Source organism: Neodiprion virginianus, chromosome 4 (genome assembly GCF_021901495.1).
Source record: "Neodiprion virginianus isolate iyNeoVirg1 chromosome 4, iyNeoVirg1.1, whole genome shotgun sequence".
In the NCBI taxonomy this organism is placed as follows: Eukaryota; Metazoa; Arthropoda; class Insecta; order Hymenoptera; family Diprionidae; genus Neodiprion; species Neodiprion virginianus.
This window is the reverse complement of record NC_060880.1, coordinates 31,480,482-31,506,337: the sequence shown is the minus strand read 5'-3', so window position 1 is coordinate 31,506,337 and position 25,856 is coordinate 31,480,482. Positions and strand designations below refer to the sequence as shown.

The following is a 25,856-nucleotide window of genomic DNA, read 5'->3' as shown; positions in this document are numbered from 1 at the left end:
CACATCTAGTTTTGGGTTACAAAATTTCTTTTATTCTCACAAGAGGCATTCAGTCAGTTACAACATAAATATTAGGTACAAGATATAAAGTAAAAGTACATTTCAATAGCAGGTACGATTTTTCATCACAGTACAGTTTATACTTGCCCATCTGGCATAACGTATTTACCACAACTTAAACTGAAAATTATACTTGCCCATCTGATCTGTACCAGTTTTGAGGTTATAAATATTTAATAGTACTTGCGATAGAAGATCCAACAAACCTAAGTAACTGAGTTTTCCACTATTATTAAAGAAATTCGCTGATCTACTGCGAGTACATGTACTTGAGAAAACGAAACAATCCGAAGTCAGGTACTTTTGGATACGAACGCCCATACGAGCGCGCGCTTTCTCATTTGCACCGCCGAATATATCAGACCAAACTGCGTAGTGTTGGCAACGCTGATTAGTTTAGCTTTCTGAAGCTATCAGCATGAAGACTAGCTAGTCTTCAGCTCAGTCTTCATGCTATCTGACACCACACACGCATTGACTCAAGGACTTAAGATCAACTATAATGAATATCTAATATGCATAATAATGTTTCGAGCAAAATTATGAGAAATTTCTTGTTTTAGAAGTCCTACGTTCTCTTATACAACGTGATTTCACTTCAATCGATTCGTAATGTTGCGCCATATTAAGGAAAAATTAAAACTAATTTTTACCGTGAATTTTTTTTTTCTTTTTTATACTCATTGAGCATTATTTTGTCATTGAAAAAATATGGATTGTAATGACAGGACATTGGCCTTTATTTTATCATTAAAAACATATTGATATTAATGACGACAGAACGGTTAAGGAATACCGTGCAATAGAATGGCAATAATAAAGTATAAGACCACTGGTTTTTTCCCTACCTAAACTTTTAACTGTGGAAAACATTCTGTATATTGCACCAAATTGACGATCTGTTATTACGGTTATTCATTTTTTCCGTTAGTTATGAGTAACTCTGGAAAACTAAACAGGTAATTTCACAGCAATTCAGGAAGGTAATTAGGAATTATTCAACTGCAAACTATAAACTCGCTTGTCAGTTATTATATTATATCAGCTTACAAATATTTATTACACAAATAAAAATGAGTATTCAAACAGTTGTTGAACATTAAGTGAATTGAATAGTGAATCTTGTATCCATTTTTTTTAGGGATAATAAATTTACACAAATATCAGTGATTCAGGATTAGTATATTATTATAGCCTCAGGTTCACCTGGTGCGTTTATTGACTCACTGTGCTAGGGAAAACATCCCGTGGCACTAATATATGGAAATAAAAGTTTCACACGTGTTTATCTTAGCATTATTCAACTTAATATCACTAGCAACACCCTTGACTTGCGCAGAAGCCAAAGAATCCCATTGCCATGCAGTTTCCAATTATCAAGTATATTAAATTAAATTATTAATTACATTTGCGGAAATATCTGTAATTACAACTTCAAGGCATACTTCAAGCTCCGCAGATGCTTATATTATTACACGTCCGACAGAAAGTTGCCGTAAAATTAATATAGACTACCAGGAGCCTATTTTTTCTCACTCCAATTTTTTGTGAATCTCGACCGCAGGTTACAAACAAAATAATATTTATGGAGAAAATTAGATCTATTCAAAGAAAATATATGTGTACAGTTTCAGACCTCAAACTATGATACTGATATTCAATTAGACAATTTCTCATACGCCAAAATTAGATTTGCATAAATTCTATAGCACATCCAAATCTTGCATTATTTTATAGGAAGGCATTGTTTTTTGTTATTCCTTACAGTTTCATTGAATTACACTGCTGACTTTTCCATAAAACTCTAATTACTAAATACTTGATGTATTTATACGAAATATTGGAAGATACCCAGCAACTAACAACATTTCCTGATATAGAGTATTAAATGATGTGAGAGAGCACAGATTTGCTATCTGAGCTATGATATTTTCAACTTTTATCAAATCTCGCGGATTATTTCAACCATTACGGTTTTGAAAACTCCCCCTTCTCTCAAAGTAAATCGTGAATTATGAAATTCCAGTCATTTAATACTGGCAATGAATCATTTGTGCAATATCGTCGTTAGCATACAATTATGAGAAAATTCATGTATGCAATTTTCTTGTATAATGTACTGTACATATAAACGTTAAACATGATTTTGATTATAGTTTCAAAAAATATGTTTCCTCTAATTAGTTTTCAGCTCTAGGACGCTAAACCCCTATGCTTCCTCTTTATACGAGCGTATGGTCCGATTTCTGGATCCATCACAAAGTCGTAGAGAACGGAAACCCACGAATTGTGTTGTGGGAGATCATCATAGAATTCAGGAGCGATGCGTTTCACCTAGAATTGTATAGAAAGAATATAGGCACACTATTTCAATGCTCTCACTCCTACCGAAAACAATTTGTATAACAGACTACAATTTACATAATCAAAACAATTTACAGGATATTTTCCTTCGATTTCTTAACTGTTTGTACTTATTAATATATAATATAGAACTCCATTTTAAGACATAGTTATAGTTTTACCTCAGGCAATCTAGAGCCAGGAACTGAAGGAAAATCGTGATGCTCATTGTGATATCCGACATTGAATGTAATGAAGTTTAGTGGTCCGTAGTAACTATATGTTTCAAATCCTTTCTTGTACATGTAATGTTCAGATATGAAATGTCCAGCAACTGGATGCAGCCCCATTGCCATAACTGAACCGAATATAAAATAGACCAAGACTTTACCACCTGAAAAAAATCAGTTCTTGTTCACCAGATATAATTTGGTATTTTCATAGTCTTTGAAAGGAGAAATCAAGATTTGCGAATTCCATAACAAAGCTGTTACGTTTCACGTGTTTGACATCATTATAACGTTGTTAATAAAGCGCATACATACCTAAAAAGTACCAAACAATCGCATCAAATATCAATTGAATAACTAAGTTAATATATTCCAATGTCGTCGGAGCCTTAGGATATGTTACCAAAGGCCTGAAGGCATAGAAAAATGGTTGCAGTAACACCCAACAAAGCTTTCCAAAAGTTGTGCAGAACAGTTTTGCTTCAATGAGAGTAGGCAAGTCAGTATCCAACTTCTCGTCTCCTTGATACTGATAAAATAAATACGTTTTAATTGAATAATAATAAATATGAGTATACAATTGGGAAGTTGCATTATATTTGAAAACTATTTTCATTGAAAACCTGAATATTTTCTTATGAAAGAAATATTGATACAGCAGAATCCTGCAATTCAATGTTGGATAAAATATTCAAAATTTCGACAATAATTAAAACCCACCCGATGATGTTCAAGATGATACTTTTTAAAGCTGATAGAGACTGGGATTCCAATAGGCAAATTGGCAAAGAAGCCAAATATTTTATTTGCTAGTGGTCTAGCGTGACCAAAAGCAAGATTATGTGATATTTCATGTATAGCTGTAACAGAGAAGCGTAGATTATAACTGCAAGGAAAAAACTGACAAAAGAATGTTTGAGCGATCTACGATAAAAATCACGAATATTGTATGTTACAACTCGAGTTTCACTTGAACAATAGTCAGTGTTCTTGGCAATCAACCCAATCAATCTTAATGCAAATAAAAATTGCCATGCATCTCACTGTTAGACTAACACTACCAATTAGATGTGCATTGCTGCAAGTTGATAAATATCAATATCAATACAATGTAAACTATCAACTTTATATGAAGTTATTTCAAACGATATCATATTTTTTAAGCTCAACTTTCATGATGATCATCTCATTTAATACATTAATAACTTATTAACATTTTTAGAAATTATCTACACTAGACCAGCTGGCAAGTCATTAGTCACAATGATAAGGATTGGTTCTAAATTTATATAATGGATTTGACGTTTAGTAACCAAGCAAAGTATGATGTATCACACAGTTATTTCAGGATCAAAGTTTTCAGTACAGTAAAACCTCAACTTTGGTTCCAGCTAACAAGATATAGGAAAAAGATTACGAAATAATAGTCGTTGATAACAAGCTGTGAGTACAGTCACGTATGAATATTATCTTGGCCATAGATAATAAGCATCCACATGGCATATATTTTAGATAGTTACAGTAGGATCGATCAAGGCAATATAAGGTAACGGATTGTATTTTGCAGAATATGAAACATTAGCCTTTATTTGTTCATAAAAGTATAAAGTAGAAAAAATAATTTCACTTACCAAGCATAAGCGAATGATTAATTACTCCGCCGAAACAGTAAGCCACTAAAAAAATCATCGGGTAACTCAGATCCTTAATGATAAACATCGATGCAAATTGTACTAGAACCATGGCAGTAACAACCCATTTAAAATTTGGATCGTACCCAAAAAGTTTCTTTATTTGTGGATATTTTTCTGTAAAAAAAATGTTTAAACAATTCTTAATAGAAATGTGGAGGGAAAATAACAGGACTTTTTCCTGAAAGAACAGAGTTGGTCAATTGAATATGCAAATACTGTTGAATGGTGATTCAATATAAACATTATGTCATATGAATGTACAAAAACGTTTCCGATGCAGTTGAATTCATTCAATTTTCATTTTACTGCAATTATTTTAGCTGGGTGAAATTGAAACAGACAACGTGAAAGAAAATTAAAGATTGTGAATATACAAGCTTTAACATACCACGGATTTTTTAAGAATTCAGGATACATCTTATGACACTTGTATCATTCACTGTCAATGCAATGTGATGAATGAATATTGTTATGCACCAGTAAAAGTATGTAGGAACTGGTGCAAAACTGACAATGATTAACATGCACTGGTGAACTACAATTTGAATGTGTCACATCCAATTGATATTCACGACGGTACTTAAAGAGTGTAAGACGGGTTGATCATGACGTGAAATAGAGAAGCACACATGTAATTACTTGGATGGCATAGGTGCACACATGACTGGTTGATATATATGGGTAGAATAAATGACGATAAACTGTCACGTGTATCCCATATATCGTTGAAGGCAAATAGCAATACCGCGTTTAACTCCGCGGAGCGCAATTGCGATAGGAAAATTGGTGCGGTTTTATGGCTGGGAGTACGAAATGATAATATGCATATCTCAATATAGGTATGTATTCATATTAACTAACCCAGTATTATTTTTCGTCTGCTAGCGTGAGGCTCCTCCGTATAAACCCATTCAAAATCAGTTTGCGATACTCGTTGGCCCATTTTGTACTTGTAAGTTGAATTTTTGCTAAATTAATTTAGATAACATTTTTCACCGCCAACTGCGTGCCGAGGAGGGATGCCGGTGTTTGTAGGCGCGGTTAACTCTGGTGATCTTGCAGCAACTCACGCCGTCGACACTAGACAGTCGACACTGATCCTGGCATTGGGGGCCGCAGTAGCGCTTCAAGATTGTGACGCACGCCGGACGTTGATCTACAATCAACTCAAGTAATCTCAACGGGGAATAGAATCAATTCGTCGTGCATAGAAATTAAATTTATAATTATAAATACTGCTTTAAAACACTCAGATTTTACGTGGACCGCCTATTTACAATATCATAATTTCAGCAATTTTATCAATTTTTTCCACGGTAGTCAAATAGCGAAACTTATTCAAGAGTTAGGTTTTTTACTCAGTAGCCGGTCAAGAACCTCGAATACCATGATGTAAAAAAGTTAACGACCGTCAAATCTCCTACTCATTCACCAAAGTCCCAAATGAAATTATTCTTTTACGCATCGGGGAACTGCATTTACATTAGTGAATGCAGTCATTCGGTACAATGTGAAACTGTGAACCATTTTTGTTGTTTTTATTATCAGCGTTGATAGTCTGGACCTAAGCAATGTCACGAACGTAATTGATAACCGCAGTGTGACTACCTTACCTTCAACCGATCACAAACTTTGAAAGAGTGGAGAACGTTGGCGAGATCAGTTCCTGCTTTACCCTTGACCGCTTTTCACGGACATATCTATATACATATCTAGGTATAAGACTGTGGATGAGACAGATGAGACTGTTCAGTTCTCGTGATTCTGGTTTAGTTTCAGAATTGAGGTTAGTAATTATGGTCGATGAATCTACGCGAAAAACTCTTAGCAGTATTCCTTTGCTAAGTACGAAGGCAGGGCCGCGTGATAAAGAATTATGGGTCAACAGATTGAAGGAAGAATATCAAGCTTTAATAAAGGTAAACAATCCAGCCAATGTACTATCTAATTTTGATGCACAAATGTACGATCTTCTGGCCATATGTTTGACAGCTAATCGACAAATTCCGTTGTACTAAATTCTGTTGGCAATTGTTTCTTTCATAAATTATAGATACTGCATTTGTATTTTCTGTCACAGTATGTTCAGAACAATAAAGGTTCGGACAACGATTGGTTCCGGTTGGAATCTAATAAGGAAGGAACGCGATGGTTTGGAAAATGTTGGTACATGCACAATCTTCTGAAGTACGAATTCGACGTTGAATTTGACGTGAGTAATACAACTTGTTTAGTGAACAAAAGGAACTAGAAACCTTTCACCTGATGGTTTGATGCATTTTTAGATACCAGTTACCTATCCTACAACAGCACCAGAGATAGCGCTGCCTGAATTGGATGGTAAGACAGCAAAAATGTACAGAGGCGGCAAAATATGTTTGACGGATCACTTTAAACCACTTTGGGCAAGAAATGTTCCCAAGTTCGGTATTGCCCACGCAATGGCTTTAGGGGTAATTGTGAATTTATCAAATCTCATTTGCTCTACAGACATTTATATGATAAAATCGATTTTTTGTGATTTTAGCTGGGCCCCTGGCTAGCAGTAGAAATTCCAGACCTAATCGAGAAGGGTGTCATAAGTTACAAGGACAGAGGAGATGAGTAATATATAAAAAGTGAACAATTATGAAAAATACATTGCAATTCTACGTTGATTGATATTTTGTAAATACAGGTGATCATTTTAAAATGCATATTTTTTTACCGAGTGTTATTGACAAGTAAACATAAACTTATAGAGGAAAATCCTGCTTGAGCAAATACAGCAAATCTATTGCATATATTGTTCGTTATTTAAGCCTCAAAAAATATGAGTGTATTACCTTGTACTTTCACAGGTTGCCGATTAGCAAATTTTTTCAAAGACTATCAGTCTAAATCGAAAAATACGTTAAATGTAAACAGAAAGATTTGTGTTTGTTTTATACATTATTTATATTCCTACGTACAATAAATAGAATTTGTAAGGTAGTTATTTGTCTTCATCACTAAGTTTGACTTTCTTAGTTTCTTTAATTATTTGATCAAGACGGTGCAAATTCTTAAGAGATACCTCGCCTGTTCCTCTGTTCAATGGTTTTGGCTGAGAAACATCAGGCTTCCATCCAAGCATATAGATTATTTGAAATGTGGCTGGTATATACTTCGACCCATCTTTCTCATTCAATTTCCCATAAAATTCTTCATAAATTGATGCTGCTGCTAGTGTCGTATCCCGTTTCAAATGAAGTTTACGATTTCGGGCTGCATTATTCTCTCCCATTCCTGGGAGTGAAAGAAAAGTTAATGACATTGATGCCAGTAATGTAAAAGTTGTCTGCAATTACTAAGTAATGTGAAATTTAGAATGGCAAAGAGGGTGTTATAATATACCTTTCAAGTCCCACAATAATTCGTACATGGTAGGAAAACCGACAACTATTTCATCAGTGTCAACGGTCAACATGGTGAATCCTGCTCTATTTAATAAGCTGCCTATGTCTCTGATCTCGGTGAATGGTGAGATGTGAGGCGATATGCCACCCTCTCGTTCTAATTCTGCTAATTGTAATGAAGACCTGAAAAACCAAGACACTATCAAGTAGATATTTAAAAAAACCATTGCACTTGAATTGAATCTTTTCGTGAACCATAGACCGAGTCATAATGTTATAGAATAATACCTCAGCTCGTAAAGAGTATCGCCACCAAAAACAGCAGCCATAAATACACCGTCGTTTCTTAAGCTGCGTATTATTTGACTAAAGCATCCTGGAAGATCATTGACCCAATGTAGACTAAGACAGCTTATAACTAGGTCTAAACTATCAGGGTCGAAAGGCATATTTTCTTCATCGACAATCTTTTTTTCGACTTTGACACCTTCGGTCGTTTGAGCCTGGTTTAACCAAGTGGGGCACATGTCAGCCAGAATTAATTCCTCCACGCTGTCGCTGAGGATGTGTTTTGATACATGGCCCCGACCGCAACCTAAATCGAGGGCTTTTTTAAATCTGCGTTTGATGTCAAAGATTCTGTCTGACAATCTGTAACCAACCTCATCTTTTACATAGTCATATAACTCGACATCTTCGGCCCGAGCTGCACGTTCCCTTTGCATTAATTTATGATCACGGTTGAAAACATTCATTACACTATTTGGTGGTAGTGCGTAAGTTACTCTGGTGTAACTTAACCTTCGAATACCGGGTGGCATTATTTTACTCTCATTTTTCACGTATTGTGACAAGAAGTCTCCAAGCTTGTGCAGGTCATTTTTAAAACCGCAACGCTGCATCCAAGGTATTTTCAGTATTGACATTATCACACCATGTAGCACCACATTTGCATCGGGCAAGCGTGAGACAAGCAGTCAATGATAGGATACCGTAGAAACACTGAACTCTACGTAGGTATCGTGTTCAGTGAATAGACCACCGGCCGCTACCGGCAGTCGAAACTTTGGAGCGTAGGAAGTTAAGAAGTGGGTCAAAGCCACCCAATGCGTCATATAAGAAAGCACAAAATACTGCAGTCGATATGTCTAGTTGAAAAGGTTACTACTGCAAAATATGCCACTGACCGGCTATTCTCGTATAGACGTTGATAAATCGCTATTCAGTTTGTCAGAGAAACCGAAGACGTTGACCGAGGATATATAAAGACTGATAAGCGTTCTTAATTCAGTCACTAGAGTCCGCTCATGCATTATACGAAAAATCTAGAAACACTGAGCGCTCCAGGAAAAAAAAACATTTGTGAAACGCGTGTAGATTATCATTGCATTTAATAAATAAATATAAACAATACCATGCGTCAAAAATAAAATCTCTAACTAAAAATTTGGCAGCAATGAATCCGACACAGTGTCCAACCATGCTCCGCAGCTGTGTCCGACTGTGTCGTTCTGTGTCGTTGTTGGAAAGCACCATGTTCGACACAGTGTCGCTCTGTGTCGCTCTGTGTCGTTGCTGGAAAGCTCCCAATAATTCTCCCGCCCTCTCTGTCGGTTAATCCATGGAGTGGGGGGGCCACGAAAGGAGAAGAAGCATAGAGATCAGTGGGGTAGGATATACACACGCCACATCCAGTATCCACTCTACATCCATGACATATTAATGAAATTAGCGTCACTAGCGTATAGCAACGTATACATAATTTGATACTTGGAGCATTTTATTTAGAGTATTATTTGGTAACGTATTGGCATGGCGAATATTTTACTCACAAATGCATTAAGTGGAAGAATAGTCGTGGAAGATATTATAGAATGGTTGACAACTGATGACGTTGAGGTAATTTATATTTCACCTTAACACCTGTCAGTTCACGGGATCATACAGAAGCTTTCAGATTTTTGGAGGTTATGTTGATTACTAGAATCATGTAAATATTTGTACAAGCATCTTATCAGCTCTTTTATATTTTAGAATTCGAAATGGGATAGTTTCAACAAATCTGGATGCACGCAGTGCGACTTTCTTCTGTACTTTTTAAGTTTTCTACGGCAGCAAACGAAAAGGTAAATTCGTATGTAAATACAGGCTGAAACCATATGCTTCGCATTCATATTATCGTTGAAAAGTTAACGTAGAACGAACTCTAATAACCAGTGAAAATGACTTCCGATCGCCAAATTTTTGATAATTCTATAAGTTGTCACCAACAGGTTTCACATAACATTATACTTTTATTACCAAGCAGAATTAATTTATATTTATTGTGTTTAATTTATTTTCTCCACTGGTAGATTTATTTTATTTTTCGAATAATTGGGCATTGATTTATTTTGTTCCATTGGTTTTTCAAAATCTTGTGTGTTACAAATATCATTTATTAATTTTTTTTGTTTTCAAATATTAGAACCAAAAGTTTTTTGATTTTTTATCTTAGCATACTTCACGGCTCGTATAATGCAAGACAAACTCCGAACAAAGACATTCAATGCTGTGGTGCAACAAACGACAGATCGCAGAAAAAAAATGAAAGACCTCATAGAGGTGTTTCATTATTCAATGCCGATGCGAACTCAGACCCCCATTCAATAAATGAGGATCTCCAGAGTATGAGAGGCCATGCGCGCAACGGAGCCTCTGCTGTGTCAGAACAGGAAATGTCGCCGATGACTAACACTGTTAAATTGAACAAAAAATCTCAGTTGCGCGAGTCAGATGTGATTAGTGAAGGGCAGGTCATGTTTACTGTGCATAGGACTGGGGAAAATCAAAGCTTGTCTATTACGACAGGTACAAAAACACCAGATAAAATGAGAGTTGATATAAATTCATCTGACTGTTCTCATATTCCTCAGAAAACAACGACTAGCACACCATTAGTTAAGACTGATCCTCCGAGTAAGATTAATAAAATATTCAATGGGTTTAGCCAACACGTTTCTAAAGCAGATGTGCTTGGTCTAACTACTGATGCAAATTTTCAACTTTGTAGTACCCCGGACATGAAAACTTTATCGACTAAAAAACCTGGAAGTTATACTGGTATTTTAGAAAATCTGACTAATTCCAACGAAAATTTTGATATATCGAATTGTTTGTCGATATCAAAAAATCTCAAAACAACGAACAAGCTAACGAGTTATTCTAGAAATGGAATTAACGATTCTAGTTCATCAAATACGACATCAGTCTTCGGCGATAGTAATAAAGACTGGCATCATTTGAACAGTTTAAATATGTCTCCGGGGTCAAATAATTCAACAGTAAATGAATCTGTTGTGCTTAACAATTTCATGATTGTTAACAATAATTGTGAAGCTCCAATCTCGCCTTTATATATCAGTAATGCAACGACACCGCAAAATTCTAAGTTATCGTACAGCAGAAGTGTAGAGCGATATCAATATTCAAAAAGTAGTCCACAACATTTCAACGATAATAGTCCTAAGCAAGGTTTTCACCATATCCAAAGGAACTTAAAATCTACACCTAGGCAGAACGCCAGCCTGGGAGATTTTATAAGCATTGATTCACGAGGTTCTAAAAAAAGCAGTTTGAGAAAAACAAATACAAGAGTACAATCAGGCAAGAGTAGTGATAGTGACGGCTCGGTGACAGATAAACTATCCATAACAGAGGATAGCTTCCCAGAGATAGGAAAGAGTTGTGGAAGAAGGAAGCGAAGAATCAAGCCAACAAAACTAGATACATCAGATGATAAAGGTACATCTCACTTACTGATAGAATTTAGGTTTCAGATCAACATTAAAAAATCTAAACACTTGTTTTTACCAATTGGGTAACAGAGTTTTTCGTAATAGTATTGACTTGGGAAATAAAACTAAAATTAACTACTATTTTGTCATATCATTTGCCATTTCAGGAATTAGAGAGAATAAAACTTTTGGAACGATAAGTAGACCCCAAATAGTAAACCCTCAATTTTTGGAGATACTGCAGGCTGATAAGCCTGACACAACACCATTCGAAATTGAAAGGGATTTGTTGCGATTAGAGAGACAGAAACAGCAAAAAAGCACATCCAATACATCAGCTGAACATGTTATTGACTCATGTATATTGTCAAAAACGCCTAATGTGAAAACTTCAACTGAACTGCTTTTGACTCCAAGCTTACAATACGTTGAGAATCGTCAAGCTTTGGATATATTAGTCAAAATTTATTCTAGCTTGTTGGATTATAATTTAGTTATAAACCCCATGACGGAATTGAATTTTGTGATATCTTTAATTACTTTGCAACATTCGTTTGCAAATGATAAGTATCGGTCACTTTCAGATAATCATAGCTTAAAAGAAAGGAGTAATGCAGTGAGATCAATTATTAAAGAAAACTCTCTTGATGAGAGTGATGACTGTCTGATCGATAAGCATAAAAACTCTAAAAAGTGTGCAAACATCGAATTTTTGAATGAAGAACTTGGATGTCGAGTTCTAAATGACGATAATATTTTAACTATGGACGAAAATGTTTCATTGCAACGGGAAATCGAAGTTGATAAAGTATTTGATAAATTAGGAAGGTCTTCACTGGATTGCAAACAAAGTAGTTGTACATGCGAAGGTCAGTTGAATGTTTCAAAGGAAAAAATTCCTATTCCAGATGAAGAATATTTTCAAACCATACACAACTGCATATATTTTTCAACCTCCTTCTTGAACACCCAAAGAGTGTTGTTAAGTTTGTTAGATAGAACTACATTGAAGTTGCTATGTGAAAATAACCGAATTGCTACATTTTCACCTGATCTACAAGAATACCTTAGCCAGTGCTACAGAGGAAAATTGAATGAATCTAGTCAACTCAAGCAACACTTCAATACTTTCAGGTAAGGCCAAATTCTTAATTGTTCGTTGTCAGAGTCGTTGACTGAAAACTGTTGAAGACGGTTACCCAAATGGGGTTTCGTGTGTCTTATGGGATTATTGGTTGAACGGCTTCTGCTGATAAAGAAACTACTGGATTGCTAACACTGTTTTTTATAGCCCCAGACTCACTTACCCGCTGAGTACTGGTCATGAAAATTCACGCAGAGGTAACCGTCTATATTCTTCTGCAAACGTTGAAGTTTTATTAATTTGAAATCTTTGAAGTTTAATATTTTGTCTTTGGTAAAAAATGAATTCTCTTAATCATTCACCATTTGAATAAATTTCGAATTTTCAAATGACCCACTTTTAACATTGCATATTATTTTTACAGTACCACCGAAGCAAATGTTAGCTTCCAAATCGATACAGACAATCGTGAAAATTTTCCCTCTCTTGTGGGATTTCAAAGCTTCAGAAAACAGCGTGACTTGTTTTATGATGTGCTGAGAATTTGGGAAACCCACCATCTAGCACCAGGGTGGGTGTTTTCTATTGCACTAGCCGGAAAAATTCGGACACTACTATCTTTGCATAATGATGCAGTAAATTATTGCCACTTTGCAAGACTATTCAAGTCTCAGTTATTGTTATCCTGCATTGGAAATGACTCTAAGGTGAGCATTATGTAATTTGGTGAGAAATCGTTTGAACAATACGTGTGAAATAGTTGTCAGGTATAGAAATCAAGTTTTCACATTTTAACAACTATTTGGTCCTAATATTTTAGGAGGAGCCTGTAAACGATGAAAGCTTCAACTTTCTTAAATCATTGAAACATGTTGACCCAGAGAAATTAACACGATTACGTGAAAGATTAGTTACACCACTTTCATCCAAAGGACCTGTTCCACCTCCGTCATTTCCTGGAGTACAAGAATTTTATAAAGATTTTATTCTGCATGCTGCAAATCCTATGTTTTATGCTCATCTCCAAGATTGTTTGGTCCATGAGATAATGGAGCTGAATGATACCCAATTCATGGGAAGTGAAATTGAAGATACAGGTAGTTTATTGAAACTTGTTTGTCATTATGATCCATCATACAATCATATTTTATTCGAATTTGTATGATTATTAAGGGATGTTAATGGTGGGTTTTTATATGAGAGCTTCGATATTCAATTCTGCATATTAAAATTTTTCTATGAATAACTTAATTTTAATTTTGTAGAAACAATGGTTGACCAGGAGACGAAACAGAATTTCATTACGTGCATTTTGAGTTTAAGACTTCTTGCTAAAGTATTAGGATTCCTAATTTCTTTGCCGTACAGATGTGAGCCACACTCGCCTGTAAGTGTCTTGACTACGCAACTCGAGCTACGAAGTCAAGTAAGTATTACATTAAATGATAAAATTTTGAAATGAATGGGCGTGTGATTCAGCTGCTGCAATATACTATTACTATAATTTTGTACATAACTGTCTAAAATATTGTGCAATAAAATATATTATTAATTACAGGTTCTCCCGCCTTTAAATCTACAATATTGTCTTCAAACTGCAATAATTAATGGAAAATTAGCTCTCACTGTACCGTGGGTGGTCAAATACTTGGCTTTATTGGATCCCATGTCCTTACGGTTGCCATATTACAAGACAGTGTTGGAAATGTTGTGCTACATTTACTGCGAATCAAAACACGATTCGAGACTTGAAAATCCTTTGTCATTGAAAGTAAAGATTCTGTTGAAATTCAGCATTGGATGGCTTTTCGAACTCTGTAACTTTCCAGAAAGATTATACTTTAATTGCAGAATATCCTCAACTCATAGAAAATTCAAATCAATCAGCAATTTCAGTGCTAAGAATTTACAAAGCACTCTTGCTACAGACATTGAAAGAACAAGCAGTGATCTCAATCAGTCTAGTAACTCTGGCCCTTGCACAGACAGTCTCGATATTATAGATGAAAGGATATTGTACGTGTGTTGCCCATTCTTGGCCGAACTGAAAACGCTGTTGATAGCAGATCATTCTAACTTGAATAACAGTGCCACAATTCGCCATATAACACCTGTTTCACGTGGTTTTGAAAAACCATTCTGTAGTACCAGTACTAAGCAGTTACAGGTATGAATCCCTAATAAATAGTTTGTCTTGAATGTCGTATTCTGCAATGCATTTAAATTGATAATTTATTTCACAGTTGCAATTGGAGGAAGCATTTTTTCATGGTCAACCAATCTCTACACGAAAAACGGTTGATTTTGTGTCTGAACGGGTTGCGTCCAGTTGTGTAAAACACATTTGTAACTCTGCTTTACCACGGGCAAGAAAAAAAAATATTGTCAAGTTTCAGGGTGTCCTTTCTCAACGTATATTACCTGATGATATCAATAAATTCAAGGTTGATATTCTAAAGATCATTAATTTTTATTTGTAATAGCAACTTTTTTTTGATTGAATAACAAAACATCTTACTAATCATAAGACCAGTTGTTTACATGCAATATGCCTCTTCTAACCATAGCACTCTTAATTACAGTCTTCTATCACAGTGGAAATGCAGTCAATTGCATCGAATTTGTCATTGGAATTGAAGACACATTGCGAAGCAGACATTTTGGCAATGTGTGAATCTCGTACTATGAAGTCTATTGACTCTCTTTTAGCAGAAGACACATTACCATCTGTGAAACAGATATGTTCTCAAATTGCGGTTAGAATGGCAACAGAGAGGGTTAAAAACTGGATTCAGTCGCACATTACCGATGGATCCTTATTTTTCAAGGATATGGAAATGGAAGTTGACAAAGCTTATAAAAATAAGAGTATTCCTACTCAGTTGAAGAAGAAAGTTCATAATGCTGAGGCAGCATCTCCTACTGATGTGATAATTGAGCTTCGAGTGAGTAGTATGATGAATTGATAAAAGTCAATGTACTTATTAAATTGAGTATCGATGCCTTAGAATTTCAATTATTTCAAGTGTTGTTATTACACATGTTAGGAAAATGAATGTCCGATTATACATTTTTATGAATGATTTGTTGCAGTCAATAATTTGGGAACTGTTGGAGAATAAGGGAAAGTCTGTGACTTTACGAAGTGTTCTACAATCTTTAGACAATGTATATAAATCTTTAACAGAAAGAGCAGATTTGTTACTTGGTCCGGAAAAAATTATTGGCTCCATGAGTGTTGACTTGGCATTATTCTTAGGTAAACAAATGGCATTCCAGTTTTTAAAACTTTTTTTTTTTATTTGGACTCATATGTTTATGTAATTTGTGTTTTAGCTGCACATAGAACGGATATTTTCGTGTCGGAAGTTCACGCTAAGCTAATTCGAATATGGAAAATGGAGTGTGTAAATTTTTTGAAAAAAGAATTCATTCTGTCTAGAATTCTTAGCCCAAGAAACATTATGCTTCTGGCAACCCCACAAAATCCAGATGTATGGTTGCCCCTTGGAAAATTTATAAAAAGACTGTTGAAAGAAGAAATTTTAAATGTTGAGGCTTTCAGCGATCAATGTACAATGCTGTTCAGATATGATTGGCCAATAGTAAGTAAACTAGAGAGTTTAAAAGTACACAAGTACTATGTATTACATTTTCCCAGAAAATCAGTTATTTCTTGCTAATGTCTTATAGTTTTGTGCACGGTTTGGATATGCTATTTGATCTACAGTTACGTGTAATCTGATTAACAATTAATTTTGAAAATCTTGATTTTAGGATATATTGAAACATTTATCGATATGCTTGACCAATGGAATTGAAGATTTTAAGTCTACGAACGAGGCAAATGAAAAAATGAAACTGCTTCTTCAATGGATAGCGGAGACTTGTGCTGAGATGGAATTTACATTCGACTGAAAGCATAATTTTTAAATCAATTGCTTTAAATTACTCTTTATCCGAATGATAGATTTTGAATCATTTACATACTGCATTTCGATTGCAGTAGACGAGGTAAATGTTTCGGTAATTGTATGTACGAGGTGGTTCACACGTTTCTAGGTTAATAAAAGAGCAGTCATTTGTTCTATGCGTTGCATTCACAACTGTGATGTTAAATTATGATCAAATATATAATAATTTCGTTGAAATTGGAAGGTGTTTTCATTGCACATACCTATCTATATATTTATTTCATCAAAATGATGAACTGTTCAATTTTTTTCAAACATAAAAAAATATATCAGCTGTTTGAGAACTACTGCATCTACGATTCTGCTGAACTTCGGTACATGCGTCAGAGATCAGTGGTACTCAATCTGATGTTAGGCTACACGTAGTTCTTCAGAATCGAAATCAATGGCGATTTTATCAAGTGACAGTTCTTCGGTACTGTCGAAAAAGCTGTTTTCATCAGTTGCAAGAGACAAACGTTACATTCGAAATGTAAACAACTGACAATTGAGTCATGCAACTTACGTATAAGGTACACCTATAAGTGAACAATCGTGTAGCACACGCAGTTTATATTACAGTCTTAACTCTCATATTAGAGGCCTGTCCTGCTACTAACATTTTTAAAAATATCGTCTATTGTTTATAAGCTTGTTGCAAACATGAAATATGTAAATAACAAAAATTTGCTGAATAACCATTAATTTTTCGTTTCATTTTTCTCTCATCGGCTTACGCCTCAACGTTGAAAATTATACGTGATGATTTCTAATTGTATTAAGCCTAGTGACAGTTACGCACTAACATCAAATCATCTTCACTAGGTTATTGTTCCAAAGTTGTGAATTGGACTGTACACTACGTACGAGTCACAAACGCTCTTAATTATTAGTCGTTATTTACTTTTGTAACTCCATTGAATGTTATCAATATTTATTTTCATATCAAATTGAAGATAACTGCTTATCCTACGATAACATCTTTGAACGCCACGACACGCCTGCCTTGCTTTTTACTGACTAATAGTTTAACGGAACAGGTTATATTTATGTGCCATCGCACTTTGTATTCAGTTATAAACAATGTGACTAAAATAAAAACAGCAATGACAAATCCTATGCCCTTTGATCAACAGGTAGATATGAATTATAGTTTGAGGATATGAATTGGTCAACCACTGAGCTATTTTGTAGTGAATGACAATATTACTTGATAGCAAATGCATGATTTTTAATTTGTTATTTCAGATATTTTGGTAGAAATATGTAACGTTGCGATACTTTTGGGGAGAAAAATTACGTTACAACCATGGCAGATGCAGAAATTTATGGCAGTACGACCCCATCTCCGGGGCCGAGGATCTACAACATGCCAATAAATGATCAATTCATTTGGTTACTCTGTTCATTAGTTTCTGCTATATCCTGGATTGTTTATATTGCCTATTATAACAGCAGAGTTATTGGATATGTTCTTACTAGGTTGCTTAATAGATTTGTCATCCGTGATGGATATGTTAAAGTTGGTAAGTTTCAAGAGACATTTGATTAAATTTAATAATCTCTGCATATAAGCTGTAACTAAGAAAAGCCAAGCTATCTACATTGACAAATTATGGTTTCAAAGAAGATTATACCTAATGATAATGCAAAAGGTTTATACTTAATTGTACTTTTTTGCCTGTTTACTTTTCATATTGATTTTGTGTTAAGGATTAAATTATCGTACTTTTATTCTTATTTTCAGGATCATTTACTCTTAGTGCATTGAGTGGGAAAATAATGTTCCGAGATATAGTTTACATCACAAATGATTACAGCGTAAGAATTCAAGATGGATGGCTTATATTTCGATGGTGGAGAAGTTATGTTCCAAAAGATGTTTCTGAAGGTAACTATAAGTTATTGACACGATACCAACTTGTTCAGACTGTTCTTGCATATTTTTATTCACATACTGAAAGGAAAATTAATTTATAAAAGAAGTGAGCCAAAGATATAATGACAATGTTTATTTCATTCTAGATTTGTCACATTCTGATACTCGTCTATCTGTTATGTTGAATGGTTTTGAATTGCATGTCTATAATCGTTGTGAGCTTTATGCTCAACTCGAGAAACTATTTGGATTAACTCCCCAAGTCTATCCTGACGAAGAAAATCATAATGTAAATATCGACGATAATGATAGAGAGTCTATGAGCAATGTAGCAAATGAAGCCCGTCACCAAATAAATGCAATGGATGTCACCCGGCGGGTTAATAATATCAGAAGACAGGAAGCTCATGTAATTGCTAGAACTTGGAGAGATTTAATTCCTGTCATTAAGTTGGACGTTTGCACTGTAAGTCTTTAACATATGTTACATACTTGATATTCTTATTGTATTATGCAGTACCTATATTCCGATAATTATCTTAATTAAATTCGAATTCTTATTTCATCAATTAACAATCTTTCAGGGAAGAGTAGTGTTTGGCAATCGCTTAGTTCCTACAACTCTATCCATAACAGTTGAAGAAGCACATTTCGTATATTCTACAAAGCCGGCTGCATCTCGATATGATCATTTCATGCATTTCACCAAATGCAAGGCTGAAAATTTCAAAGTCATTTTGGCTCCTAGTCCTAAATATACTGGAATGGTGGATGAGCCGCCGAGATATATGGGTGAAGGATTTGTTGTACTGAGTTCGAATAATATGGAACTTTATTATTACATGGATGAGCCAGGTGTAGTTCCAGAGCATCCAGAAATGATTAGGTTAGCAAATGGGGACATGGTTGAAGCGATGCCTCCCATTTGGGGAATTGATATAAAGTGTGGCAAGGGTACAGACTTCAGTTATGGCCCATGGGCTGATAGACAAAGAGAACATTTATTTAGATTTTTTTTCCCCAATGATTATCAGCCATTAAAAATTACGAAAGCACCTGTTCCTGGCGAGAAAAGACAAGTTCAGTCGTTTGATATTCGTTTGTCAACCCTGAACGAAGCTACAGTCGATATATTGTTCAGCAAGAACAAGGAAACCAATGCAATTCACATAAACGTCGGCCCTGGATCATATTTGGAAGTTACCATGCCTTGGATAGTGTTGCAAGATGGTTATACTACAAAAATAACAGGACAGTTACTGCATCTCGAGGCGACGACCAGTTTACAATATAGAAGCTTAGTTGAAAGTGAAACTTTGGAGTTTGGAATAAAGTGTCATTATCCAATAAGATGGAACGATCATCAGGAATGGGTACTAAATCTTACTGGCTGCAAAGCAACTGCTAATTTAGTTTATTCACACAAAGAATTCTTTCAAGACATGATTAATGATTGGGCCAGTAAAGCGAGGCCAGATCTTTTACATTTTGTACCATATACATGGAAGTTTAGTTTACTATTGAAAGAATTTGAATTATTAACTATAAGTAACGAGTACAATTGGATCGACTGTTCTTCTCAGAATCAAGAAAATGCGCACATTGCATTTTGTGGAGACTTGTTCGATCTTTCGTTTGATCTACCATTCGTGGATTTTCTCCCAGTAACAATACCGCTGCGATTTTGGATACAAGGTGAAAGTGTAGACTTATCTTTTTATCTACCTGAAGTAAATACAAATCGGAACATTCTATTAGCCCTACATAAAAATGCAAAGATTGTGGCAAGAGATGGATCGGTTCGTCAATTAGCAGACTTGGATAGAAATAAGAAGTGGAGAAACGCATGTCAGAAGGAATTCGGTTGGGTAGATTGCTGGTCTGTGCCTATCGTTGCATTAAGCATCAATTATATGTATCATCCCTGCCCACCCTTGGGCCCAACTCCTCAGGCAAATATAACTACTCCAGAAAAAGAAGAAATTTTATTATCGCCAATGCGAATTCCTAGATGTAGAAAATCTCCAGGACTTCATTGGACACAGGATGGCTCCCAAAGATTTGATCCACAATCCCTTTCGCCAGACAAAGTTAGTCTAGAATTGGAAATAGGGCCATCAGTTTTAATTACATATGGTTCACTTATCAAGAATTTTGTACATTTAAAAGAAAACATATTTGGGGACTATCAATCTTTTACTGATATGCAACAAAGTCGTAGCTCGTCTACAACTATGAGTAATGAGCGCACCAAAGAAAGAGATGCTCATAATAATAGTATCGAGACGTCAGCAGAAGATGAAGAGTCAAAATCAAAACCCTTTGATCCCAGAGATTATAGGCCTATGGAAGTCACTGTGGGGATCACAATGCATGATATTCAAGCTCATCTTGTGAAGAACTGTAATGAAAATGATCCTCCGTGTCCAGTTATTCTGTTGGAGCGCTTTGGGTTCGAAATGAAAAAAACCTACAAGGAAACAGAATTGCAGTTATTGCTCTCTCCAGCGATTATGTTATTGACGGATAACGTAATAAGATCTGGAAAGGATAAACATTTGAATCAAGGACACCTTATGCTGAGTGCATTGCAAGTTAGAGGACACGCAATGTTTAGTGACGAAGGAAGAAACTTAGACCAAGAAACGTTAGAATATGCTTGGTTGATAGAAGTTCAATTAGGAAAATTGAGTGGTAAAATAAGTTCTCCGCAATTACATCATCTTTTCACTACGTTGGAAACGTTTTTGTTAATGGTGAAAAATACAGAGAATAATTTGAAACCTCCTGGAACACCACATTTCTGTCATCACGGTCTACCTCCACTTCAATGTGCCGACAGTGACCCAGATAACCATTACAGGTAATCAGGATGTTTAATATTTGCGTACAGATTTGTTGCATCAAAAATATTCATTTTTTCACATTATTTTTAATTTGGATAACCATTGACTATTCAATACTACAGGTGTCCTACTTCAGAAGACATAAAGTATAGAATGACAAGAGTATCGTTAGATGCCATTGACTTATATCTGCAAGAAGCTGGAACAGCCATTCAGATTTGGATGTCACCCATTCGTGTATCAACTTGTAATCTTCATGGCCAGCAAGTGAAGTCAGGTGTTACTGGAGTCTTACCTGCAATACTAGTTCGCCAGTTTGTGTCAGCAGCTGAACATTTTGCAAATGCCACTAACACAAACACAACTGGAAGCGGTCGATCACATAATAACACAAGCAGTCGTATGTCAGGTGAAAAAAATTATTCTTCAAAACCTTGATAAACAAAAATTCAGTGCAATGGTTACTAAAGAATATTATGAAAAATGGACCACCATTAATTTTCTCATTCAATGCTTTGTGAACCTAAATAATGATTTTCTCTTGTAATAATAGGTGATGGGTCCGATATTTGGCTTGAGGCGGGCTCAGTATCTTTAGGTCCAGTTATAATAGAAGCAGCTATTTCATTGCCGACACCAGAACACAATTTACATTTGGTGCAGAATAAATATTTAAAAATACACGATGAAAGAACGAAACGATTGTGGTTTTTATGGCCTGTAGAAAGTGGTGTAAAAGCAGCAAAATGTGGGTGCATCGGTGGCTGCGCATTTTTTGGCAATAATAAAAATGGCACAAGATTTTTTAAACCGAGTTACCACGATTTGCAGGATGGTATCAATGTCGCTGCATATAGGTGAGCTAATCAGATCTTACAATTGAGAATATACAAACCCATTTTACTATGTGCGAACGATAAAAATAATGACACACGTGAACTTCTTATAAAGGGGTAGCCGAGGTAGTAAGTGCGAGAACAGAAAATTTACTTCCCTATATAAGTCTGCATTTCTTTTCTTTATAGTACCACAAAAAGTTGTTAAAATGCCATTTTCAATATCGATAATTGTAATTCATTGATAGTCCAATTGATCACGGAGTTGTTGAATTCTCTGTCTTTGATTTTGAATCAATAGTTTATAAGATTCTACTTCGTCCCTCATGTTATCGATCAAAGTCTTCATGTCCCATGAGGCATTTTTTCCATCATCATCGCAGATTGAGAATTTCCATTCATTTGCATCAGCTATTTTTTCAGTGAGCATTTCCCCTCGCTGGGCTTCTTCAACAACTAAATTCTCAGTCTGTTTTATATTTGTTATCATGTCGGCCAAAAGTTGTTCATTCTGTTTTGGCACATCTTCTATTACTTCATTGGTAGTCAGGTACATTATCTCTTCAACGTTTGAGAGGATTTCGTTCCACTCCCTGTATTGATAATGGTATCGTACAATACGTTAGTTCCAGTGCATCTGAGATGTACATCTTTATGTTCATATCGCCAAATATTTTTAACTAACATGATTATCGAATATCTATGATGTACCTGTAAACTGCTCGAGCTTTGTTGTACTCTGCCTTTCCAAATTGTACTTCTTTATAGACTTCTGATCTTATACTTTCGATTAAGTTTTGTTCCCTTCGTTTACCTCTCATCAGAATAGCTTGCCTGTCTTCTGCTAGAATATCCAGAAAAGCTGCTATGGCCTGTTCAGGGTATGTACTCGATAGTCTGGTCATATCAGTTTCAGGAGGTGGTCGTGTTACAGCTAATTTCCACATAGACTCTGTTGTTTCCCCTGAAGTTCCCATACAGGACTCGGATGGTACAGCAGATGCCATCATACATTCTTCCATTTCAGCCAAAAGATATCGACGTTTTTCCTCTTGTTGTCTTTACAGATTTTACAGCATCCACAAATATTAAAGAACGGACGTTGTACATTTTTTTGATCAACCATATTTTGAGGTTTTGGATATCAATTTGTAATCGTTGCAATTATAAACTTTTATTACATGTTGATTATTACTTTTTTGCCAGTGAAGTTTCAGTTTGGTTAATTTAAACACCATTTTCAAATTTGACATAAAGCTATATGAACTATGATGTATGTCAGTTTACTTTTTTATTCAGCAAAGCGAGTGAGAATATATGCCCTGCATTAGTTTGTCTATAAGGGCCGAAATCGAATCAAAATTTTTGGGTGAATTTTCTCATGACTTTTCTACGCTGCACACGGATCTGAAACTACTCGGTACTATTAATTGCTGGTAATTCTCACCTGACAACCAGCTTTTGTCTCAAGATTTCTAATATCTTCAAATGTTGTTGTTCTGGTTTCAATTTGAAAAGGTGACTCATCTTCGGAACTTTTTTTAAATCTTGGCTCAGTCTGCTGACAAGAAAATTAACTAAATCATTTTCTCCAGATGGCGGACCTCTGATTTCATCGTCAATTTGTTTCAAAAGCACATCAAAGTAGTCCACTTCTTCCTTATTACGTCCGCATGGTTTTCCCATATCAGTCTTCAATTGATCATAAAGTTGTACGATATCGCCTGTAAGAAGTGGTATTAAGTATACTATTTTCAGGCGTGATTCTGTTTCTGCACTCATGCGTTATTATCTTTATTATTTAAAGTTTTATTTAATCGAGAGTCGCAATGAAAATAGTTTCAATTTTTACATAGATCTTACCAGAAACCTTCGCTTCAATATTCCGAATGTAAAAATCTTCCATTTGTGACTCTGTCGGATGATCACCGAGGCTAAAGCTTGAAAGTTTATGTAAAGCCTTAATATGGTGTAATTTTGATTTATTCGTTGCACATGGTATGATTGTCATATCTTCTGCTGGATCTGATTTCTTATCGATATTTAAAGCAACAAATGCATACGTTCCTCGATTATCAGGTAGACATCGTGTTGCTACATATGTTCTACCATCAGCTGAACGCTCTTGAAAATCCTCAATTATTTTACCTACGGGGAAAAAAGTCGATTGTATTGATCCTTGCTCACTATTCTGTAATATTTGATACTTTGACTCAAGTTTTTTCTTGAAGACATTGTTACACTATTCTTTTCAATTTTCATACCTACTACATTTTCTCCACCATCTATAATAGATGCCTCCGCCGGTGGAGGACCAAACACTCCTGTTGCTGTAGGTAGAGGCCCATCGGCAGGTGCTTTTAAGAATGGCCCAGCCATTTTCCCTTCTTGCATATTCATTAGCAAATGTAAGAGATACAAATTTCTATTCCGTTTTTGAGATATACCCTGTACCTTTTCACCACACAACTTTGAAAGCCATTGAGTACACAGCGTTATATCTCTTTGATCGACAATTTGAGGGAAATAGGTTTTTGTCAGAGACATAAACAGGAGGAAATCACGATCAAGATTTTCTTCAATTTCCATTTCTTCAGCCATGACTAATTGTGATTTAAAATATCAAATCAACACATAAAATGAGTACAAATTTCTAAATCTAATTTGTTGGAACTGGTCAAATAATGTACATGACATTTTTGACATTGACAGATTTCATGGTAAAAGCATAGATATAGATATTAATAGATGTTATACTGCAATTCTCTTTTGTTAAACATCGTGTGTTTCTGTACGTAATATTATGGAATTATATTATAGAATTTATGAAACTGGGAAAGAAAAGGGCTTTGGACAATCTATTTTGCACGAAGGCCAACTAGTGTTTCACACACCCCCCTACAGCCTGCAAGATGTATCATTGCAAGATGTTCATTATCCAAATGCAAGTCTTAAAGTAACAGTTGTTCCTGACGAAGCTCAAAGTCCTAAAGCAGGGTTCGAGAGGTCAAGATCAACAATCGATCATAGTAAAAACTCGAGTAAGGAAGGAAATAGTAGTACTAAACTAAGTACAGCTTCGGTCAGCCCGTTGGTCGGCGTGGCAGAAAGGAAACCCCTAGGACGAAGATTTTCTTACACATCTATGCGGTAATCACATGTTAATGATCATTTTCATTATGTGCTCAGAATTTATCAGTAAAAATTGTGTTTCTTTATTATTTGCTGAATGTCAAATTTTTCTAGAGTTTGTAGAACTGTACCATATCGTAAATGTTGTGTTAAATATATTTGTTGTAGCATATTTAAAAAAATTTTTAATTTACATATCGAAATTAAATTTTTGAATCATGGAAGCAAATTATGTTTTATCCAACATAGGGGAACGAACATGAATGATGTTCCATACGCTCGCCTAGTTGATGCCAGTCCCACAGTGCAACTGCCGCAAAAGCTTGATTCGGACTCTAAATTAAATACAGAACGAAGTAAATCAATACTAAATGTTCCTGAAATTGAAACTGCACCAAAAAGTAGTGCCTCAGATTCAAAACTAGCTGTTGATTACTTTCACACACCAGCCAGAGAGTGTTTGCAGCAAAGCAGTAGCCCACAATCCCTACCAACTGTTCCAACGGAACAGACTCCACCAACTACACAAAAATTAGTGAGCAAAAAAGATGGTGTCAATGTTTCGGAGTCTCACCATTCACTATGTGCAAGATCGGATTCTGAAGAACGTTTAAGACAAGAGGTGCGATGTTGACAAATTTAGATA

The 25,856-nt window shown here is 35.3% G+C and overlaps 5 protein-coding genes across 6 annotated transcripts in view; 3 read left to right on the top strand and 2 right to left on the bottom strand.

Moving 5' to 3' along the window:
- Window positions 1-1,223: 1,223 nt before the first annotated feature.
- LOC124303620 (sphingolipid delta(4)-desaturase DES1) lies at window positions 1,224-5,592 on the bottom strand. Its single transcript, XM_046761060.1, has 6 exons — window positions 5,189-5,592; window positions 4,265-4,441; window positions 3,354-3,493; window positions 2,949-3,162; window positions 2,586-2,797; window positions 1,224-2,394 (listed from the first exon to the last, which is right to left on the bottom strand). The coding sequence occupies exons 1-6, from the start codon at window positions 5,268-5,270 to the stop codon at window positions 2,254-2,256; spliced, it is 966 nt and encodes a 321-aa protein (XP_046617016.1). The 5' UTR covers window positions 5,271-5,592; the 3' UTR covers window positions 1,224-2,253.
- A 459-nt stretch (window positions 5,593-6,051) lies between these two features.
- On the top strand, window positions 6,052-7,199 carry LOC124303625 (ubiquitin-fold modifier-conjugating enzyme 1). Its single transcript, XM_046761069.1, has 4 exons — window positions 6,052-6,246; window positions 6,408-6,539; window positions 6,613-6,780; window positions 6,855-7,199. Exons 1-4 carry the CDS (start codon window positions 6,058-6,060, stop codon window positions 6,933-6,935), a joined length of 570 nt encoding a protein of 189 aa, XP_046617025.1. The 5' UTR covers window positions 6,052-6,057; the 3' UTR covers window positions 6,936-7,199.
- LOC124303614 (arginine-hydroxylase NDUFAF5, mitochondrial) lies at window positions 7,041-9,063 on the bottom strand. Its single transcript, XM_046761048.1, has 3 exons — window positions 7,993-9,063; window positions 7,703-7,887; window positions 7,041-7,594 (listed from the first exon to the last, which is right to left on the bottom strand). Exons 1-3 carry the CDS (start codon window positions 8,628-8,630, stop codon window positions 7,302-7,304), a joined length of 1,116 nt encoding a protein of 371 aa, XP_046617004.1. The 5' UTR covers window positions 8,631-9,063; the 3' UTR covers window positions 7,041-7,301.
- Window positions 9,064-9,172: 109 nt separating this feature from the next.
- Window positions 9,173-16,715, top strand: LOC124303583 (codanin-1). The gene is made up of 13 exons (XM_046760957.1): window positions 9,173-9,603; window positions 9,739-9,830; window positions 10,202-11,487; window positions 11,648-12,614; window positions 12,989-13,271; window positions 13,385-13,661; window positions 13,830-13,990; window positions 14,123-14,731; window positions 14,808-15,008; window positions 15,147-15,509; window positions 15,658-15,823; window positions 15,901-16,169; window positions 16,342-16,715. The coding sequence occupies exons 1-13, from the start codon at window positions 9,517-9,519 to the stop codon at window positions 16,480-16,482; spliced, it is 4,902 nt and encodes a 1,633-aa protein (XP_046616913.1). The 5' UTR covers window positions 9,173-9,516; the 3' UTR covers window positions 16,483-16,715.
- Window positions 16,716-16,875: 160 nt separating this feature from the next.
- Window positions 16,876-25,856, top strand: part of LOC124303582 (transmembrane protein KIAA1109) — a 35,478-nt gene continuing 26,497 nt past the window's right edge. For both annotated transcript variants that reach the window (XM_046760956.1, XM_046760955.1), the window contains exons 1-9: window positions 16,876-17,050; window positions 17,766-18,043; window positions 18,265-18,408; window positions 18,543-18,862; window positions 18,981-21,259; window positions 21,365-21,651; window positions 21,796-22,099; window positions 24,899-25,228; window positions 25,460-25,832. In XM_046760956.1, the coding sequence (XP_046616912.1) occupies window positions 17,827-18,043; window positions 18,265-18,408; window positions 18,543-18,862; window positions 18,981-21,259; window positions 21,365-21,651; window positions 21,796-22,099; window positions 24,899-25,228; window positions 25,460-25,832 (4,254 nt within the window). In that variant the 5' untranslated portion in view covers window positions 16,876-17,050; window positions 17,766-17,826. The remainder of the gene's footprint in view (window positions 17,051-17,765; window positions 18,044-18,264; window positions 18,409-18,542; window positions 18,863-18,980; window positions 21,260-21,364; window positions 21,652-21,795; window positions 22,100-24,898; window positions 25,229-25,459; window positions 25,833-25,856) is intronic.

Excerpts from the sequence above, each read along its gene's own strand:
- LOC124303620 (XM_046761060.1), bottom strand. The coding sequence starts at position 5,270 with ATGGGCCAACGAGTATCGCAAACTGATTTTGAATGGGTTTATACGGAG. Across the intron at positions 4,442-5,188 it reads CAGACGAAAAATAATACTGG|AAAAATATCCACAAATAAAG; the intron begins GTTAGTTAATAT and ends TTTTTTTTACAG. Across the intron at positions 2,395-2,585 it reads CTGGCTCTAGATTGCCTGAG|GTGAAACGCATCGCTCCTGA; the intron begins GTAAAACTATAA and ends ATACAATTCTAG.
- LOC124303625 (XM_046761069.1), top strand. The coding sequence starts at position 6,058 with ATGAGACAGATGAGACTGTTCAGTTCTCGTGATTCTGGTTTAGTTTCA. Across the intron at positions 6,540-6,612 it reads AATTCGACGTTGAATTTGAC|ATACCAGTTACCTATCCTAC; the intron begins GTGAGTAATACA and ends ATGCATTTTTAG. Across the intron at positions 6,781-6,854 it reads CCCACGCAATGGCTTTAGGG|CTGGGCCCCTGGCTAGCAGT; the intron begins GTAATTGTGAAT and ends TTGTGATTTTAG.
- LOC124303614 (XM_046761048.1), bottom strand. The coding sequence starts at position 8,630 with ATGTCAATACTGAAAATACCTTGGATGCAGCGTTGCGGTTTTAAAAAT. Across the intron at positions 7,888-7,992 it reads GATACTCTTTACGAGCTGAG|GTCTTCATTACAATTAGCAG; the intron begins GTATTATTCTAT and ends TTGGTTTTTCAG. Across the intron at positions 7,595-7,702 it reads ATTATTGTGGGACTTGAAAG|GAATGGGAGAGAATAATGCA; the intron begins GTATATTATAAC and ends TTTCACTCCCAG.
- LOC124303583 (XM_046760957.1), top strand. The coding sequence starts at position 9,517 with ATGGCGAATATTTTACTCACAAATGCATTAAGTGGAAGAATAGTCGTG. Across the intron at positions 9,604-9,738 it reads TGACAACTGATGACGTTGAG|AATTCGAAATGGGATAGTTT; the intron begins GTAATTTATATT and ends TTTATATTTTAG. Across the intron at positions 13,991-14,122 it reads AACTCGAGCTACGAAGTCAA|GTTCTCCCGCCTTTAAATCT; the intron begins GTAAGTATTACA and ends TATTAATTACAG.